This window comes from Mesocricetus auratus, unplaced genomic scaffold, assembly GCF_017639785.1.
Source record: "Mesocricetus auratus isolate SY011 unplaced genomic scaffold, BCM_Maur_2.0 Super-Scaffold_15014, whole genome shotgun sequence".
NCBI lineage: Eukaryota > Metazoa > Chordata > Mammalia > Rodentia > Cricetidae > Mesocricetus > Mesocricetus auratus.
In genome coordinates, this window is record NW_024429186.1 from 64585373 (window position 1) to 64607328 (window position 21956).

The 21956-nt window shown below is 41.4% G+C and overlaps 1 protein-coding gene across 2 annotated transcripts in view; it reads right to left on the bottom strand.

Moving 5' to 3' along the window:
• G2e3 (G2/M-phase specific E3 ubiquitin protein ligase) overlaps window positions 1–7687 on the bottom strand; it is a 42640-nt gene extending 34953 nt beyond the window's left edge. The window contains exons 1-2 of one of the 2 annotated variants that reach the window (XM_040743132.1): window positions 7673–7687; window positions 1059–1099 (exon numbers count right to left, since the gene is read on the bottom strand). In XM_040743132.1, the coding sequence (XP_040599066.1) occupies window positions 1059–1099; window positions 7673–7677 (46 nt within the window). In that variant the 5' untranslated portion in view covers window positions 7678–7687. Of the gene's footprint in view, window positions 1–1058; window positions 1100–7280; window positions 7422–7672 lie in introns of those variants that run through there. The other variant, XM_040743133.1, reaches the window with a different exon arrangement.
• Between the last annotated feature and the right edge of the window lie 14269 nt (window positions 7688–21956).

Consider the following 21956-nt stretch of genomic DNA (forward strand, 5'->3'; position numbering starts at 1 on the left):
CAACAGATACACCGAGATAGTAAGACTAACTGGGGAGATGGTTCGGCTGGTAGCAGGTTTATCACACAGGTATGAGGACCTAAGTTTGAATGTCTAGCACCTATAAAAAGCCAGACTCAGTAGTGCATGTCTATAATTTCTGCATCAAGGAGGCAGAAACCGATGGATCCCTTGCCAGGCAGTTGAGCCAAATGGATGAGCTCAAGATTTAGTGAGATGATCTATCTCCAAAAAAAAAAAAAAAAAAAAAAAAAAAAAGGTGGGGGGAGGGTTGGTGGCTCACGCCTTTAATCCCAGCACTCAGAGGAGACAGAAGCAGGCAGATCTCTGAGTTCGAGGCTAGCCTGCTCTACAGAGTGAGTTCCAGGACAACCTCCAAAGCAATATAGAGAAACCCTGTCTCGAAAAGCAAAACAAAACAACAACAAAAAGTTAAAAAAAAAAAAAAAAGCTGGGCATAATGGCGCACACCTTTGATCCCAGTACAAGGGAGAGAGGCAGGTGGATTTCTTTGAGTTCAAGGCTGGCCTGGTCTGCAAAGTGAGTTATAGGCCAGTCAGGGACAAGCATAGTGAGACCCTGTCTCAAAACAAAACAAAAAAGCCCCACAAAGCCTGCATGAGGGAGTTGCATAGTGACACAAATATATACAGTAAAAACGTAGACCTCATCATTCATGGTACAAGCCAACACTGTTCACAATAAAGAAAACAACTACGTATCAACAGGGGAGATTGTTGTAAACTTAAGAATTTTCCTTTTTATGTTAGACTTTTGTCTATTGCTTATATTGTCCTCATTTATCAAAGGAAAAACCATGAAAAAGTTAAACAATAATTTTCTCAGATTCAAATCCTATATGCTAAATCATATAAAATACACAAAAACACATCTGACAAAATGTCTTCTGATAGCAAATTTAATTTGTGGAAATGAACACAATCATAATAGAATATATTGTGCATATAAGCATCCATTAGAATATTCATTCTTAAAGCCTGGATAGCATTCTAAATAGATTTTATTGTTATAAAAATGGTTTAAATACAGTTACTTACCAAGATTTTGTGAGTTATCTGGTTTATTTTCATTCATTTTACTAGGAAAAATAAGAACATTCATATTTTAATTTTAGAAATCTCAACAATTTTTTACAGTCAGTATATATTTCTAATTAAGTCATATATAGTCATTTCATACTATAGTACAGTAGTTAATTTCCTCATTTTGAACAAATAGAGTTCAAGAAGAGTAGTAGAATTTGAGAATTTCTTTAACACCAGAAAAAGATTTAATTATTAAAACAAATACTAGACCTGGTGGTGGCGGCCTTTAATCCCGGTGCTCTGGAGGCAGAGGCAGGTAGATCCCTGTGAGTTCGAGGCCAGTCTGGTCTACAGAGTGAGTTCCAGTACAGCTAGGAATGTTACACAGAGAAACACTGTCTCAAAAACACAAAACAAAAACAAAAACAAAAAATAAATACTAGGATTGTGGGATGCCCTGCAGGGTACCAAAAAGTCCTATACAACAGAGAGCTGCCTGGATTCCCATATTCCTAAATAAATACTAAAGTACCGGTTAAAAAGAGAAGTAAAACAAAAACCAATAAAAATAAAACTAATTTAGAGTCCCCTTATAATTCATTATCCTGTCCCAGCTGTGATGACTGATACCTGACTACTGCTAATTGTTGGGTTTATTATAACGTAACATCATGCCTAAGGTTCACAACACAAGCAACTCTGGCAAGTTTTCTGAAGGTAGCATTACCATATTTATTCAGTGCATTGCAAATCATTATTTGCTGAATGTGACTGGTATGTATGACTATACGATACACTTCCTTTATTAAGAGATCCGTTTGTTGTTACATATTGTTGGCTTTTTCATACTACGAAGACTCAAGGAGTCTCTCTTGGTGAATGACGTCATAAAAGTCTGACCAACTCTTTATACAGACAACCATACTACTTAAACTCTTTTTAAAGTTGTCTGAGGTTTCCTGTTCATTGCTCATTAGCGTAAGATTATCCAATGTATGTCAGTGTCAGATTTTACTTTTTCAATTCGTAGCAATGCCATTACTTGTGTGCAATAGGCCCCAGTAGTAGACCGGTACTTTTATAATCATTTGCTTTTGTCTAATGAGAAACCCTGTTGGTTCTTCTGCTCTGTAATTTCATTGCAGAGTTGGTATACCTAAGCTTTATTAACCACAGGCTTATTCCTAGAGTTTTTAAATCAGTCCATGCAAATGGTAGAAAATGTACTAAATCAAGATACAGGACATACACATATACTATTTTCTTATCCTGTCATTTTTTTCTAGGATTGAAATAAAGTTACCCAAATATTTGACATCCTGAAGAAATTATATCAATCACATAGTATATACTTTTATTTTAGAGACAAGGTCTTATTACCTAGCCCTGGCTGGCCTTGAAATCCCAGAGATCCACCTGCCTCTGCCTCCCAGGTGTTGGGATAAGTGGCGTGGCAACCACATCCAGCTTTAGTTCCTATTTTTAACACTGGACTTTTTAGTCCCTTGATTTTAAAGTCCAGGTTTAGGATCTCCCTCTCACATTAGGACTGAAGCCAGGCACCATGAATATTAGGTGCATGTTCTACCATTTGGCTCTTTTCACCTTACCCTGACAAAGGGACTAAACTGTACAGGATGATATCCAACTTGCAAGCCTGCCTCGGAGTCCCTATTATAGAATCACTTCATTTCAAACAAGTCTACAGAATAAAACTTAAGCAAAATAAATAAACAAGTTACCCACATATTTTTAAGGTTATGTATCTCAATAGCACTCGCAGCATCAGTCTTAGAAATAATGTCAAACTCCTCTTTTCCTTGAGAAATCGCAATCTAATGAAGTCCCAAAAAGCCATAGTCAAGACCTTCTCTAAGTCTCTCTCACAGCTTACCCCCACTTCACTTTGATGTTTCAGTTGGCAAGGCCCGACGCCCTGAACTGTGATTAGTGCCTGCTAACACAGCCTCACCTAAAGCCAAGAATGAGATCACAGATCGAAACGTGAATTACATATCTAACAGTACATCTTGACTGGGCATGGTGGTGTCAATCTTTAGTGACAGCATAACAGCACTCGAGGTAGAGGCAGGTGGATTTCTGTGAGTTCAAGGCTAGACTGGTCTACAGGAGTGAGCTCCAGGCCAGTCAAGACTGCATAGTGCGATCTTGTCTCAAAAACAAAAAACAAAACAAACAAAAAAAACAAAGAAAATCTTTGTTAAGCATGCATTAAGATTTGTTAGAGGGCTGGAGAGAGGGCCCAATAGTTAAGAGCACTGCTCTTACTCGAAGAACCAATATCTAGTTACTAACACCCACTCACTCCAGTTTCAGGGGATCCAATGCCCTCCTTTGACCTCTACATGCACCAGACATGTATGTGGTGCACAGACACACATGCAAAACATTAATAGACATAAAGAAATCTTTAAAAATGAGTCATCTCTTACGGCTTCGAAGGTAAGACGGTGAACCACAATCCGCGACTTTAATTTGCTTCTGGTGTGTGAATCAGAATAACAAAGAGCAGACTAGTCTTTGGAAGAGCACCAAAACCCACAGAAAATATAAATCATTTCTTGTATCTGATCAGGGTATAATGAAAGACTAAAAATCAACAGCTAGAAACTACAGAAATCATAAACTATGAAGCACAATCACTCGATCACTAATGAACTCAAAAGAAATTTAAAAGCTCAAATTTAAAAATATTTTAGAATCAAGTAAAAATGAAAATATAACTTATTGGAACCTTTAAGAAACAGTAAAGGCAGGACCCGCTTTAGCTCAGTGGCTCAAGGCCTCTGGGAATCTCTAGTCCCTAGAGAAGAAACAGAAAAAGCAGAGGAAAGTTCATGGCTATGCATGCTCATATTATTAAAGCCAGAACTCGATGACGCTCTTCAAAGACTTAGAAAAACAAACAGACCAAGTGCCAAAGCCATACACAGAAGAAAGGAACAGAACAAAATTAGTACAAGAGTCACAGAGATGCAAAGAAATGATTTGATTTGAAATAGGATTGACACTCTTAACCAAAGTAACCAAAATTAATAACGCCTATGAAATGAGAAGCTCGTTAGGATGAAAACTTTAGCTACTTTTCCTGTTGTGATGATATTCTTTTTAACTAGGCAGAAGTGGTGGTTTTACATTACAAATGTACTATCACCGAACTGCATATCTGTAATGGTTAATTTCATGTTCATTCTACCTAGAAAATGTTAAATCTACAACTATTTCTACCAAATACTGGATGAAAGCATATTTACTGCATCCAAGTAGCTTTTTCTGTAATGGCTAAAAACTCACATGTGATCTAAATATGTGTCAATAGATGGATAGCACATTTGTACAATGGAATATCATCACTAAAATGCATTTAACTAAACCCCTAAGATGGGTGAAATTTACTACTTACAAACTGAATTACCAGGTAAATTTTGATGTTAGTGATACCCCTTTAAACTAAAAGGAAAGCTAATCCGAGTTACCAGTGTATACTCATTTCCATATACGAATGACCCTGAAGAAAGTTTCTCTTAGTCTCTATCTATATATTGGGTCACTGTGCCCACTGCTTATGATTCTAATGCCACCCTAACACACAAAAAGATCTCTGTAGCTTGCATTCCAGAATGTTGAGTATTCCAACTCTAAAATTGGAGAAGAAACCATATGAATGATCTAGACTATGTCAGGTACACAAACTCTGATTAAAAAACACATACCATCTTCTCTGCAGAAGGGGTACCTCTGATGGTAGAATACTGTATGCTCCAGATAATCCCACACATTGGTCTTTAGAAGGATGCCCCAACATTATTGGACCGGTTTTTACAGAAAAGAATAAAGGCAAGATGGATAGGTCTTAAGCTTGTAAGTAAAAGGAACAGTAAGCTCTTCTGCTTTTTAGTTCTCTCACACTCATTATTATACTGTACACCACTCATTTCACATACAGCATCAAATATAAAAAATACACTTGAAAATTATTAAATATTTTGGTTCCTCAGTTCAGCTTAATATAGGGGTAATAGATGTTATCAGGCTTACGTGAGAAAATATGTATAAAACAGCTAATCTATCATGAATATGAAAGTTCTTACTTGAACTTTCTCCAGGTGTTATTTCAGTATTTCTCGTTTGGCTTTTATAGACTGTATGTCACTTGAAAACAGTTTGGAATCAGACTCTACAGCCAGGCTGCAAAGGACATTTTTTTTTCAAATAAAGCCAAGATTTCAATCATACACTAAAGAAAATAAGAAGCCATTGGAAAGTTTATGAAACATCAGTTGGAGACTGAAGAAAGAGTCAGGAAACCCTCCTTGCAAAAACTTTTATCTTTGGGCAGATCAGTAAGATGGAGGAGGATGGCTCAGTAAAGGCTCTAGCCACCAAGTCTGAGAACTTGTATTTGACCCCTGGAAAAGACAGAGCAGAGGGGAAAAAATGATTCTCCAATGGATAATCCCCAGGAAACAGGTTCTCTTGGTCTCTACACACACAGAGGACCACAATGCCTGTGACCTGCATAAAGCAGACAAGACAGACACACATTGAATTTTTTAGTTAATCTAGTTTCTGATCTTCACTTATTAGTTATATAAGAAAAAATTGCTGGATCTTTGTTTACATATCTGAAAACTGTAGGTACCTCATATACATTGTAAAGGTTAATGAAAATACATCTAATATGGCTGTACCATGTTTTGTAGCAAGATTTTAGACATCTGTTCTCATTTACCATGTATCATACACATGTACTAGTCCACTGAATTTCCACAATAATCCCACAGGAAGGCTGTATCCTCATTATACACTTAAGGGACTGGAATCAGAGGTTTAATAGCTTCCCCAGTCAAGGTCACACAGCCATGAGGTAAAAGTGACTGGAATTCTAAACAAGGAGTCCAGCTGCAGTTGTATGTCTTTAAGCAGTATATTACCAGGCTTTTCCAGGAAGACCAAGTCTTTAAACCTCTGGCAAAATATTCTAACTTTTCCGTTAAAATGCAATTTATTCAAGTCCAGACCTAAGTTAGAATCTGTGCAGTGTGAGTCCAGGCGTCAGCATTCACCGAGTCTTTAAATGCTGCGTGTGCACGCAATAAAGTATGGCATCGGTTGATGAAGGTAAAGGAAAAACAAAGGAAGAGACTGGGAGTGAAAGCACGCTAAGGATGCAGAAATCTAAAGCAGGTGACTTGCTGAAGGCATGTATGAAGCTCCAAGATTTGTCTGCAGTCTTTGGAAAAGAGGAGAGCCACTATCTTTGTGGTACCCTCATGAAAAAAACGATCTCAACGATCGTGATATTTTAATTTTTTCTTCCTGGTGAACACTAAAAACAACACTCGTTAGCAGGGTCGGAGGAGGATGAAGAAAAGTTGTTAAGGCCACTTTAAAAAAGATACTTATACATTTTGATGATACATTAACCAGTTGCTAAAACCTTAAAAGGATCTCTATGTTTCCTTTTTCTACAATGCCCAAAAATCAACCTAACAGTTTTCAGTAAGGCGGATTATAGAACTTTTAATCATCTGAATTATTCAAAGTTTACATTCACCGTGCACATCCAAGGTACTCAAAAAGGTATGGCTTTCTGTCAGGGTTTCTGAGAGTCCAGTTCACCATAAAAAGACAAGCAAAAAGAAAACCCAAACAAAAACGCTCCAAGAAAGCTCAAGTCCTGACGCATCGAGTTCCCCTTAAAATAACTCTATTAATAACACAGCCGGCCAATGAATGAAGAGGGCGAAAAGGCAGGCGGAGAGACCGGACCCCTTTCCCCATTGTTAGCAAACTAACATCACTGAGCCACCGCTATTACTGTAGCCAGTTTAAATGAGCAAAGAGGCTCGGATTTTTGCGGTGGAGGAGAAATGTCAAAGCGTGAAAGAAAAATACCCCGGTTTTAAACACAAAGGATACTCAGATTTCAGCTTAAATCCCCACGAGGGATTTCAAGGCTGTCATTTCTCTGCGGTGCGGGGGGACAGGTCTGAGAGCAACTAACTAGGAGCCACGTCGAGCGCCCCTCGGTGCAGCCCGCCCCCACCTTCTGTCTTTAATTAATAAAGGGCAGCCCGCTCCCCACCTACGTCAGCTCGGGGCTCCGGCCGCCGCACGGCGCACGGTGCAGCGCAGGGGGAAGCCCGCACCGCGCACGCCTTTGCGGCCACCCGCGCAGACACCCTCCGTCCCTCCCAGCCGCGTCCTCACCAGGCGCCGAGCAGAAGTCCCAGGGCCTCTTGTGTGACCGCCCGCGTCTAGTGCTGCGCTGCCGTACGCCCACCCGGCGCAGCCCCATCCAACGGCTCGCAGAATTCAAATTCGCCCACTTCCGTTTGCGACCCGGAAGGCACGGCTGCTCCGCCCCGCCCCGCTCCACCCCGCCCCGCCCCGCCGCTGGGAAATGGGCGGAGGGTGGCTGCGTCTGCGCCGTGGTGTCCGCTGCGTTCTCAGCCCGGGGTGCGTGGTGGTGCGGTGCTTGAAGTGCGTGAGGTGCGGGCACGGGGCGGCGAGGACAACCGCTTCTTGTGCACGGCCCGCAGGCCAGCCAAGGGCACCAGTCACCACCCCCCACACACAGGCTAGACCGAAAACAGGCTTACCCCATGCTAATGAGAACTCCTGTGAATGCTTATTCCTGCTGCCCTCTCGCGTCAGGGATTCTTTTACATCACAGTTCCCCATTGTCCTGGAAGATTCTGGCTTGGCCCTGGGGTGTCGGTTTCCTTTAGCGAGAGCCAGGATGAAATTTTTAATCCCGATTGTCCGGAGTTTCTGAAGGAGTACATCTGAGAGGCTTAAGGAACTTCCACAAGGATTTGGGTCGTTTAGGCAGACGGCTGAGAGGACACATCTGTAAACTTTAGAGCTGGGATCAATAGTGATCACCTAATACCTGAGAGCACTGATTTAAACGTTGCTTTCTCTTAACAGCGTTGCGTCAGCGTCTTTTAAAACACACCTTGAAAGATTTGCTGGATTTCTAGAATCCAAACACCCAGATTCTAGATACCTGGCAGGAAGGTAGAAAGTTATTGACAGATTTAAATAATCTGTCCATCAATAAATGTTAAATCATGATATTTTAGGATTTGATACACTGATATTGAAGGCGTTCAAAGGTCAAAGAAGATTAACGATAATGAAATGACTGGGAAATCAACTTTAGAAGGACTGTAATACCTTTGTATGCACGGCAATACAAAGTTTCAGGATGGAACCTCAGAGTGTACCAATTATCTCTAGCAGTGAAGCTGGCAAGTAGGGGGAGGGTAAAGGGGACCTAAAAACGTTATAACCAGCTGAATTTTCAGATTGAGTATTTGACACTGCCAATTTTTTTAAAAGGAAAACTGTTTGAAATTGAATGTATTCTGAGTACAGAAACAGGCATGCGAATGAGTGTACGAATGCATTCATACATCAGTGATTGAGGCACTGCAGACGTGAATCAGCAGCTAAGAGAAGAGTAGTGGCTGCTTATTCAGAGGTCGTGGGTTCACTTCCCAGCTCACAACTTGAATCCCAGGGGATCTGGTTTCTCCTTCTGGCCTCCTCAGGCACTGTATACACACGGTGTATATACGTGCAGACAAAACACACAAACATAAAGTAAAATGAAAAAAAATAAGAGTGATATAGCCACATATTGTTATTCCTGTGTTTTACTAATTAATGTTCCACATTAGTATTATGAACTCATTAAATATAGTTCTTGAAGACAGAAACTATGCCTTCATATGTATTTTACAATCCTTTGCACTTTCTCTCCGGTAAGTTTTATCTCTCACAGGAATTAAAATTCTCAACATAGCCTTCAAACAAAGTTAAATATTCTTGAGTAGGCAGTTGATACAATCTAGAGACCTTGATACGTTCATTTTTCCTTGTCAGTTAAAGGATTAAAGGGCAAGAAAAAAAAATCGAGCATAGGAGGTAGCGTCAGAGAAATCTCGACAAGCACCACAAACCGAATCAGCCGCTGAGGAAAGGCAGTTAGAGGGGATGAGGAAACACACACATTCATTCGCAGACACACGGAGGAAAAAGGTGCTCTCTGCAAAACAGAGAGGGGACTCCACTCTGGAAGCCAAAACTCCATCTCTTCTCTAGGACTTGCTCTTTTTTTTAATTTCTCAAAGGAGTTTTCCTCTACCTAAGGGAGAGTTGGTCAGTGTGAAGAAAAAATGGGATGGTTGGTTGACCAACAGATGTTGTGTAACATGCCCTGATTTTTGCCTTGAATTTGGTGAGCCAGTTCTTCCACAGGGGACTGCTGGAGAGAGCCAGAAGCCTACAAAACCTTTGTTTTAAGCTGCCAGGTTTTTCTCAAGTCCAGAGGGTGAGGAAGAAGCCTGCTGTGTTGGAAATTCACTGCCTTAATTACCTCCCTATCGGGCCCCACCCCCTACCTGTCTGCCAGCCAGGGAGTCTTAACTCCCTAGCCTCTGACTGGGATAGAGCGCTTGATCTCTGGCGCAACGTCAAGGAAAAGAAAAATGCTACTTGGCTTCCTGTATTGGCCAGGGTTTTCTAGACTAACAGAATTTATAGAAAGACTCTATTTAAGGAAGGGGATTATTAGAATAATTCACAGCTAATCCAACAATTGCAGGCTATGAACAGAAAGTTTAAGAATCCAGTAGTTGCTCAGTTCACAAAACCGGGTATTCTCGGATGGTCTACAGTATATGCTGGAATCCAAAACAAATGCCAGTGAAGGAGTGGAATTGCTAGCAAGGTGAGAGCAAGCAGGAGAATAGCAAAAGCTTCCTTCTTCTGTGTCCTTACAGAGGCTGCCAGCAGAATGTGAGGCCCAGATGTGATCTTGGCTAAAGATCTGGACTAAGGGTGTGCCTTTCTACTTCAAAGATCCGAATTAGAAGTATACTTTCCCACTTCAAATTAAACAGAACCCTCCTCCCCGCCTCCCCTGCCCTGCCCGTTTCTGGGTTTTAAGTGTAGTCAAGTTGATGACCAAGAAGAGCCGTCAAAAACCCACCCTTTGTCAATTAATTTCCAAATGAAAACAAAGGGGGGAGGGGAGAAAGCAATCACCAGGTCATAGTAATGACTAAATGTAACCGAAAAGTTTCTGCACCCTGATAAGCCTCTCGACTGACTCAACAATCCAAATCAGAAAAAAAAAATCAAACCGAGTTAGAAAAAGCCCACGTTTAATGGATACAACACTTCTAGACAGAGAGACCAGAAAAACCACTTCTGTTTTCTAGAGGACAGTTTAAATACCCTGTGTGAGTTGTCTTAAGTATCTCTGGGGAAGGGGTCATCATTTTGCCAGCTTTCTGAGATGCGGCAGGGTTTGGAGAAAGATAGGGGAGGAGGCTCAGGATGGAACTTCCACCAGAACATTCCAGACTCTTTGGGTATATGGATGCTAGGAGCTGGGGTGAAGCTTCCACCAGAACAATAACTATTCCACATACAATTGCAAACATGGTGCATACTTAACCAGGCTATAACTATGCCTAACATAGTATAACTACCCCTCACACAAGTGCAAATGCTTTATAAGTTTAGAATATGTGGCACTGTCCCCTGAGGGACATTCTTTTAGTATCTCAAACTTAAAGATGACACCGGGTGGGGGTGGCACATGACTTTAATCCCAGGATTTGGGAGGCAGAGGCAGGTGGATCCCTGTGAGTTTGAGACCAGCCTTCTCTACAAGAGCTAGTTCCAGTATAGCCTCCAAAGCCACAGAGAAACCCTGTCTCGAAACTCCCCCCATTAAAAAAATAATTATGATAACCATTGATATCTCTTAATTGATGAAGGAATTGAGGAAAGAAAAAAAGATTGTTCTAATACATTCTTAACAAAATACAACAGAAGCATTCATGTCAATTATCATCCTCTTTTCTTTAGCTGTTCAAGTGACCTTAGCTGGTATTTATAACTACCTTCCTCTACTACCCATTCTGTAGTTCCCCTACCCTTGGCAAGCACCTCAGCATGTCTTGGTTCTTTTCCCACAGGAGTGACTTGTACCTTCTTTCCTGAAAGGTCTGTGCCCTTTGTCATTCTCTCTAAGTTAGGGCTGTTGCAGTTTCCCATTTACTTTAATCACAGGCCATGGTAGCACTAAGAGACAAACTAAAGGATCTGCACATAATATCTCTTACCTCAATTTTGGAGAAGCAAATAACACTGTTATTCCTCTCCTACACTGTTGGCCTAAGGGCATCAGAAGCCCAAAGTTACCAAGGGGAGAAAGTCTGAGCTTCCAGTTCAATGGAATGTTTGTGTGGCTCCTGGAAGGAGCTCTCCCTGCTCTGGAACTGAAACTTCTAGGCCAGTAGAATTTCAGGTGGTGGGAATAGGAAGAAAAAGTTTTTCTAGTGGATTACAGGGGAGATAGTGAATGGAACTATTCCCTTTCCCATCCATTGATTACTGGACTGGTGGATCCTGGCTATCAAATAAATTGTACCATATATTGGATACTGATTCAGAGCATATACTGCTTTCTGGAGAACCTTGCAGCCATTCAGGCTGCTGCCACCCAATTTGCACTGTCTTCAGAAGGCCATTCTGTCTTCCTGTCAGCTGCTTCAGAATGGTCAGGAACATGCTAAGGCCATTAGGTTCCGTGATTGAGGGTCCACCATCATTCTTCTCTGGCTGTGAAGTGAGTTCCTTGGTCAGAAGGGATAGTGTGTAGAATATCATGTCGGTGGATCGGACATCCTGTAAGTCCTTGATGGTTTTGGCCAAAGCAATGTGTGCAGGAAAGGCAAATCCACAACCAGAATAAGTATCTACTCCAGTAAAGACAAAATCTGTCATTTCCACAGAGGAAATAGTCCAATGTAGTCAACCTGCCACCAGGTCGCTGGCTGGTCACCTAGGGAATCGTGCCATATCTGGGGCTCAGTGTTGGTCTCTGTTGTTGGCACATCTGGCACTCATCAGCAAGTGGTGAGAAGAACATTGTGAAAATCATGTATAACCCCCATCTCTGCCACCATGCCTCTTTCTTCATGGGCCCATTGGCTGAGGAAAGAGGCTGACTGTCAATAGAACACGTCACCCTATCTACTTGATTATTGAACTTCTCAGCTGAAGTTTCCTTTTGATGAGAATTTACATGGGACACAGGTATCTTCACATCCTTTACCTATTTGGAGACATGTATCCACATACTTCTTCCCCAGGCATCTACCATGCTCTTTCCAAATTCATGACCATCAACCCATAAACCAATAAACAACCACATTCTGGCCATTTCTCCTTCCAAACAAAATGTAGTGCACTGCCTGAAGTTCTGCCCACTGTGAAGGTTTTCCTTTGTTGGAGTCTTTTAGGATTGGCCCAGAAGGGGTGTAATGGGACAGTGATGCACTGCTGGGTGATATCTGCAAAACTTGAAGAACCATTAGTAAACCAGTCACACCCCATGAGGCTGTAGGTGCATGCTTGGCAATAGACTGCTTTATAATGGAAGTAGAAACGATAGGCGTTTGTGTAACTTCTTCATGTATCTTGCTTCTGCCTTCAGGACCTGCTCAGCTCAACCACATATATACCACTTCCATTTGATAATAGATTGCTACCATGCACATTCTACTTTATGACTTGGTAGATTAGGCAACACCCAGTTCATGATGGGCAGCTGGTTACATGGTAATTTGATGGTCCATTGCCAAATGTTCAGTTTCCACTAAGGCCCAAATGTAGGCCAAGAGATGGCTCTCAAAGGGAGAACAGTTGTCTACAGATGATGGTTAAAGCTTGCTCAAAAAGCCTAAAGGTGTCTCTTGTGATTTCACCTATAGAGCCTTCTACTAGGGTTCCTAGTAGCACCTCTGTCTGTCACTGACACCCATGTGCCATCCAGTCTGTTGGATCATATCTTCCAAGTGGTACAGAAACCTGCACAGGAGCCTGAACATGTTGATACTTTTCCTGTTCCAAAGCTGGCAGTTTTCCAAGTCACTTGGTATATGGGGCAGAGTAAAACATCCATGTGAAGGCTGTGCTGTCTCCTGAATCTGAATAGGCCCCCAAAACACTGTGATTCTTTCTTCGTGGTGGAAGAGCTAGGTGTTATAAACTGACGTTAGAAGGAATATCTCTGCATGCCTAACCCCCTGGACTCCTAAGAATTTCACTAAGGTCCTTGAAGTTTGCCTGGATTTATTTTCCATCCTTTAATGTGTATATGCATTACTAACAAATCCAAAGTGGCTGCTACTTGCTGCTCCCTTGGTCCAATCAGTATAATGTAGTCAACATAGTGGACCAGTGTGGTATTTTGTGGGAAACATGTTGGGGCCCACAGAAATGGCTCTGCTTCATCTTGACTTAAGGTCAGAGAGTTCAAAACTGTCCTTACTCTTCCTATGTCAAAGTCATAAGACCTAAAAGTTTCAGGTGTGGCTTCTGAAGGATGTTTGGTCTAAGGTGTGGATGTCTTACCTAGAAAACAAGAGACTTAGTCTAAGGTGTGATTACTCTTAACCCTCAAGGTCAGATAATGAGAGATTTTGTCTAAGGTCTGGTTACTGAATGTCTGGAGCATTAAGGAATTAAGTCTGTTTGTTCCTTGTATCATGGTAAAGAAGCCTTTTGCCTTTACACCTTTTTGGTCTGGATACATTAGAAAGTTGAAGAATAAGTCTTTACTGGAATGCCCTCCCAACTCTATGTTGTGTCTCTGTCTTTTCTTTAGTCACAATCCAATGTAGACATTCTTTCTTTTGTTTGAGAATTTTCTGCTTATGCAGGTCAAACAAAAATACAGTAGGCTTCTTGTTTATTTCATGCCTGGAAACACTATGACTGATTAGCTAGCACCCAAGGTTCGTATGAGTAATGCCACCATAAAAGTCACTTTGCCTGTGCTGACCATTACAGGTTAGGCCATTGTGAACATTGTTTTGTCTATGCTGCCCATTACAAAAACTACAATCAATCACCTTGCCTTTGGCAATTCAGTGCTGCCAGCTGGCCCAATTGAACCCATTGCATTTAATTCATCCAGTTGAGCAGCAGCAGCTCTGACCCTAAGGTCTGGCACAAGGAAAAGTGGACAATAAGGCTTTTCAGCTCTATTGATGTCTCCCTAACCATTTTGTATCTTGTAGGTTTAGTGAAGGGCATGTCTTCTGGGCCTTCCCATCATGGAGAGGTAGCATACCCACTCTAGCACTGCAATTTCCAGGAGTCTGAAAACCCCTTCATCAACATTAAGTCAGGGGATATCAGTCATCTTCAACTCATTTTCAGTTGGCCATCTTTTGACAAATGCTTCAGCCAACCACTCAAACAAACGTTTGGCCCTTTTTAACTGTGAAAGCTTAAATCTAGAATCTCCTCTCTATAAACTCATCCTGGTCCAGTTTTACTTTCCTTTCACTATATTACACCCTTAAAATCTATTCCCACACATATTCCTCAGACTTCTGCTCCAATGAATTAGCAAGCTCATTAAGCTCTCTAGTAGCAGAGTGCACCTCATTGACTTCATTCTATCTTGTTTCTAGGATCCTGTTTAGTCTTTTTTCTAGTTTGGTCTAGAGGCAACTATTGGTGGTCCCTGAGGGACATCAGTATTGTCTTGCCTGGAATTTCCTGTAGGGAAAGCCATTGCTGGTTTAGCAGATAATGGAGTATTAATTTCCTCAGTCAAAGGTGGGAAAGACAATATTTCAGGGGATGGAGGTGAAAGGACATCTTCTGACTATTATTATTGGTTTGTTGAGACAGGATTTCTCTTATAGTCCTGACTGTTCTGGAACTCACTCTGTAGTCCAGGCTAGCTTTGAATTTACAGAGACCTTCCTGCCTCTGCTTCCAGAGTGCTGGGACTAAAGGTATGCACCACTGCTGTGAAGCTTGGGAGGATGTCTTCTCCTGAGGGTGGAGAGATTAGCTCCTTGAGTGAGATTAAACCCTTGATAGTCTGAGGTGAGGATTCAAAGTTCTCAGCCTCGATAGAGTTCAACCCATCCTGTGTTACAGGGTCCCATATTTACCAGTTAGTGTCCTTACTGTGGATACCCTCTGAGGTTAGGAATTGAATTTTTGCTGTAATTCAGCCAACCCTATAATGAGACTTCAGTTTGATTTTCTACAACTTGAGCTCTGTGCCTAGTACTGTAAATTTGGTCCAATGCTTAAACCTGGGAGGTCCTAAGTCCCAGGGGTTGGGGTAGGGGATGGAGGATTGGGGGTGGAGGGGGAATTTACTGATATTTTGCTCAATGGATATGCAGTAATAAACTAGTGCTGCTTTCAGTGTTAATCAAAGAAGTTTCTATTTGCAAAGAGTAAAGGTAAATGCAGAGACTCATAACAAGTTAAAGTGCTAAGAATGGGTGACTATTGAGTCCTCAACTCTAAGCACAATATCTTTAATATTCCCTCCAAGGCTCAGAGGACATCACAAAAATGGGGTCAGGAAGAAGAAAAGAGCTTGAAATGGGTAGGAGACCTATAAACCACTGTCTTCCAGATACAGCCATTGCAATCATGAAATACTATAGCTGTGGCTACTTATGTAACATGCACAGACACAAAGGCATGGAAGTAGGAGGGGGCTATTTGGAAAAAGATGGGTTCAGCAGGCATGAAAGGTGGCTAAGAGAAGATAACAAAGATAGATATGACTATGATACTTTGCATACATCTATAAAACTGACAAAAATTAAAAGAAAATCATTAACAACAACAAAAGGGGCATGTATAGAAGGAGCTTGAGCCCAGGTAAACAGGTTTCGTGTGGGATCTCAGCTTAGATCTCATGAAGATAAATCTCTAGGCTTTTTGTATTTGTTTATATTTTGATTATTATATTGAGCTCAAAAGTTGTGACCTGTAGTAGACTTTCTTGGACTGACAGCCACCCCAAATCATGACATAGAGACTTATTATCAGTTATGAATGCTCAGTCTTATTTTATGCTCATCCCACTAGCTCTTACATCTTAACCTGTTTCTCTTCATCTATGTTTTGCCTTGGGGTTTTACATTTCTTTCATCCTGTACATCCTGCTTTCCCGCTTCTTCTGTGTTTGTCTGCCTATTGGCTGGCTGGCTGATCCTAGACATATCCCTCTCTTTCTCCATTGTTCTCTCCTCCTGAATCTAGATTCCTCCTCCTACTTATTCTCTTTGCCCACCAAACTCACCTATCCCTTTACTGCCTAGCTATTGGCCACTCAGCTTTTTATTAGACCAATCAAGTGCCTTAGGAAAGGAAAAACAAGTACAATGCATCTTTAAATAGTTAAACAAATATTCTATTTTACAACAGAGATCTTTCAAGGAACACGAACTTTGGATAAGTTAAGGTGCCAGTGAAAGACTTTTGAGAGGTTGGCACACCTGTTTCCAGATTTGAGAAATCTCATTTGCCAAGATCCTAAGTCTACAATAGAGATCTTGAGGTCAAGGTGTAAGTAGGTTAGACTTGGAGTGGCAAAGGATGTTTAATTGAGGTTTCTTAGTCTGTTCACATAGATTCAGCTTGATTGTGCATGAAGGGGGCCTCTCCCTGAATAGACATTGCCATGAAGATTGTGGTTAGAAATAATGAGATGCTGCAGCCCGGTATATTGTTATATTGGTTAATACTAAGGTCTGTTAATAGTTGGAAAACAAGACCTAGTAATTAAGGAGCCTAACAAAGGGTGAAGGGTAAATAGGAGTCTTTAAAAGGGCATGGTAAGATCTGGGAACTGCTCAGAGACTGATCCAGGAGTCAACCAGGTAGGGAATTCCAGAGCCTGTTTCATCATCCCCTTCCCACTGTCAGTCACCCCACCCACTGCTAGGTCCTACTTAGAAGCTTCAGTTCCCTCTGCTCATCACCCTCACCTATCAGGCATCTCATCCACTGCTATGCTCTGGGACTGCATGGAAACCAACCCAGAATTCCAGATAAGAGACATTCAAAGCTGTCTTCTCCCTACTTGTCTACCTGCCTATCAGCTGTCCTAACCCGGAGAAGTGTGAACCTGGAACCTAAGGTGGCCTCAAGACTGCAAACAGGTATCATATAGTTGGTCTACAATCTGACAAGACTGACGGAACAGCAAATGAAGATCCAAACACCTACCCAACTAAGGCAATCTCCATATCTCTGAGCCAAACAACACCACAAATACTCTAACTCCAGATGCTTACACCCTGCTACAAAATCACAATCAAGAACAACCAAGACAACGTGCCCCTCCCCAAATCAACATCACCCACTTTAATATTCCCGGAGAAAAGAACTTACAGAAGACAAGAACTTAAAAATAGCAATTATAAGTATGCTCAAGGAGCTCAAAGAGGACATGGGAAAATGTCTAAATGAAGACTGTGGTCATGCAAACAGTTGAATGAAACAATGAGAACTAGAGGAAGTCATGCTGTCACCCTTGAGGGCGGTACATAGGTGTGCTACAAATGGAGCTCCTTAGACAGCAAGGCTCTTTGGAGAATCCCATCCATTTGGCAAGGACCTATGGATACAATACTGCAAACTCCTGTGCTGACCTTGGGCAACTCATAGGCTTCATGCTTCTCTAAAAAAGAGATAGGACATGAAAGGTCAGACATTTCTCTGGCACCAGGATGTGAACACTCAGATACTTTTCCAATATCAAAGTATCAATAAAGCAATCTCAAACTCCTAGTTCCTCTTAAAGAAGTACATTTAGAAATTCCCAGGAAGAACAAGGAAACTTGGTCTCGATAGCCAAAGAGTTAGGTATAAATCATTATTTTGAGAATTTATAAAGAATAGGACTATAACTGCCATCCATATAATAAAGTTGATATACAGATTTCTCAGAACTGGTATACACCTGAAAATGATACTCTAGGCATCACCATATATTTAGCTTATTTCATATTGTTAAGAAGTAATCACTGGGCTCAAATTTCTCACTTTGTAACCACATGTTTGCTGCGGGCTAAGGCACAAAATGAACAAGATGTGCCTAGACAGACATAAAACGTTTGGCTTGCTATATGATGATATGGGGTAAAGGTCAATGATGTCGAGGGGGTGGGAGAGAAGAGAAGCTAAAATGTTAATGATTCTTGGAAAATGATTGAAGAGAAATACTTTGAAACTGTGTAAATGAAGATGGCCTGAGCTAGTTGGGGCCATCAGTTTGAAAGACAACCGGTGGTCAGACTCCTTTTTTCAGACTCCTCCTTTTTTCACCGACTTCACACATCCTTCCTGCGGTACAAGAACCCCTTTGGAGCCGGACTTGGGCAGAGAACAACTGGGATGTGAAAGTAGAATTTAACAGAAAAATAGAATCTTTGAAAAAAAGATAAGAAAATGAAAAACTGGAGGAAACCAAATAAAAAGCTCAGAAAAAGCCTCACCAACAGTTTGGATGAAGTAGATGAGAGAATATTAGGTCTTGAAGACAAGGTAGAAGAATTGGACTGCTCAGTCCAAGAAAATGTGAAAACTTGAAAAATCCAGACACATGCCCAGGCGAATAGTGAGTTCCAGGGCAGCCAGGGCTATTACACAGAGAAACCCTGTCAAAAAAAACAAACAAAAAAATCCAGACACAATGAGAATGCCAAATCTAGTAGTTACAGAGGAAGGAGAATAAATCCACCCAGGTCAAAGGCACAGAAATTTTTTTTTCTCAAAACAGGGTTTCTCTGTGTAGCTTTGGAGCCTATCCTGGCCCTTGCTCTGTAGACCAGGCTGGCCTCAAACTCACAGAGCCTGCCTCTGCCTCCCAAGTGCTGGGATTAAAGGCTTGTGTCACCAAAGTCCGGCCCAGAAAAAAATTTTAACAACAACATAGAGGAAAAATTTCCAAAGCTAAAGAAAGATGTCTATCAAGGTTCCAGAGACATACAGAACATTAAATACAGGACCAGTAAAGAGTACCCATATAACATATAGTAATCAAGACACTAAGTGTGCAGAACAAAGAAAGGAGATTTAAAGTTGCCCAGGAGAGAGACCAAGTCACATATAGAGGCCGCCCTATTAGAATAACAGCTGACTTTTCAGTGGGGTGAAAGACACAAGGGCCTGGACAGATGGTTTGAAAGCTCTGGGTGACATACTTACTAGCCAAGACTACCGTACCCAGAAAACCGTCTCTCATAATTCAAGGAGGAAGCAATATGTTTCAAGATAAAAGCAAATTTAAGGATGTATATCCACTTAGTCGACCCTATAAATGATACTGGAGATAGCTGAAGAGAAGGTTAATCATACCTAAGAAGACACAAGGAACAAATAATACCAGGACAGGTAATCGAAAAAATCTATAAAAATTACCACAATAAAATAACAACAGTCAATAATAAATCTCAATAACAAGACTCTCAATCCCCCCCAAAAGACCCATACTAACAGATTGTACTAGAAAAGAGGATTCAGTTTTCTGCTGTCATCAAGAAATATACATCACCATCAGGGACAGATGCCCTTAGAGTAAAAGGATGGAAAAAGGTATTCCAAGCAAAGAAGGCATAGCTGTTTTAATCTGACAAAATCAACTTTAAATGAATACTAATCAGAAGAGATAGGCACAGACATTACTCATTACAAGAAAAATTCACCAAGAAGAGATTACAGTTCTAAAGATTTACACACAAATACAAGGATAACCAATTTCATAAAAGAAATGTTAGATCTCCATTTACCACCAATCCTAACACAATGATGCTAAGTTATTCAATACCTGACTCTCACCAATAGGCAGGTCAGCCCTGATTTGCCAAGGGAGTTGTGCCCAAGTTTCCATGAACCACTGTGGATGAAAGGTCCTGGAAAGAAGCTGTGTCTACAAAAGCTGACTGACCAATTAGAATCACTGCTGCAGAAAGTTAGAATGTTAGAGATCTAGAGTCTAATCACAATTTGTCTTGGACTATCTTTAAGCTCCTAATAGGTATTCCTTGTCCAACTCTGCACTGTGACTACAGATAAAACCCTTTTGGGATTTTTTTCATTTTTAATTAATCTTTATTTAAATGAAAAAGAATCTTATTTCACATACCAATCCCGGTTCCTTCTCCCTCCTGTCCTCCCATGTTCCCCACCGACCCCCATCGCACCCCCCATCACTCCTCAGAAAGGGTGGGTTCCCCTATGGGGGATCATCAAAGTCTATCACGCCATTTGGTGCAGGACTGAGGCCCTCCCACCTGTATCTAGGCTGAGAGAGCATCCCACCTTAGAGAATGGGCCCCCAAAAGCCCTTTGTGCACTAGGGATTAATACTGGTTCCACTTCCAGAGGTCCCATAGACTGCCTAGGCCCTCAAATGACACCAATGTTCAGGAGACTTATTTCAGTTGTCAATGGTTCCCCAGTTGTTAGAATGGGGTCCATGACCTCCCACTTGCTCAGATCAGCTGTTTTTGTGGGTTTCCTCAGCATGGTCTTGACCCCATTGGGGATTTATTAAGTTAACAAACTCTAGTTTCACCAAAGGGCTGAGAATGCTTCCAGATAGCATTTAACTTTTTAAGAATTCTCTCTGTATTTCTATAACTGCCTATCTGATGTATCCAACAAAGTATTTGAAAAGTGTCTTGATTTATGTTTCCCTTTGTTCTGCTACTATGAAAAATTTTATGAAACTGACTCTGTGTTGGAATATTAAATTTGAGGTAAGCTAAATCTGTGGTTCTGGGACATGGGCACTCATATTTGGCTCTAGAATGAACTATGTCTTATTTCCTTTGAAGTGAGTGTTGTTTTGTGTCAATACCATGAACAGAGACAGATTTTACCATTAGGAAGTGTCTTTTCTGTCCCCATTCCTTTGGTTTTGCAAAATTCTTAATGTTTTCATTGAATGAATATCAACAGGAAGGGAAGATGAGCACCAACTTTCTTTTTTATATTTATTTTTTTATTAAATTAGAAACAAACTTGTTTTACATGTCAATCCCAGTTCCCTCTCCCTCCCATCCTCCCCTGTCACCACAAACCCCCTATCCCATCCCCTTTCTGCTCTCCAGGGAGGGTGAGGCCTTACATGGGGGATCTTCAAAGTCTGTCATTTGGAGCAGGGCCTAGGCCCTCCCCGTGTGTCTAGGCTGAGAGAGCATCCCTCTATGTGGAATGGGCTCCCAAAGTCCATTTGAATACTAGGGATAAATACTGATCCACTACCAGAAGCCCCACAGATTGCCCAGGCCTCCTAAATGACGCCCATGTTCAAGGGGTCTGGATCAGTCCTATGTTGGTTTCCCAGCTATCAGTCTGGGGGCCCTGAGCTCCCCCTTGTTCAGGTCAGCTGTTTCTGTGGATTTTTTTTAGCCTGGTCTTGTCCCCTTTGCTCATCACCCCTGCCTCTCTGCAACTGTAAACTCCAGGAGTTTGGCTGAGTGTTTAGCATTAGCTGTGTGTGTCTGCTTCTGCTTCCATAAGCTACTACATGAAGGCTCTACAATGGCATCTAAGGTAGTCATCAATCTCATTATAGGGGAAGGGCATTAAGGTACCCTCTACACTATTCCTTAGATTGTTAGTTGGGGTCATCCTTGTAGATCTCTGGACATTTCCCTAGTGCCAGATTTCTCGTTAAACCTATAGGCTCCCTGTGTTATAGTATCTCTTTTCTTGCTCTTTTCTATTTTACCCCTGACTCAAACTTCCTGCTCCTTCATGTCCTCCTCTCCCTTCCTCTTCTCCCCTTTTCTTTCTCCTAACTCCCTCTACTGTCCTAATTAGCTCAGGAAATCCTTTCCCTTTCCCCTTCTCCAGGGGACCATGTATGTCTATCTTAGGGTCCTCCTTGTTTCCTAGCTTGTCTGACAGTGTGGCTTGTAGGCTGGTTATCCTTTGCTCTATGTCTAAAATCCATACATGAGTGAGTACATACCATGTTTGTCTTTTTGTCACTGGGTTACCTCACTCAGGATGATTTCT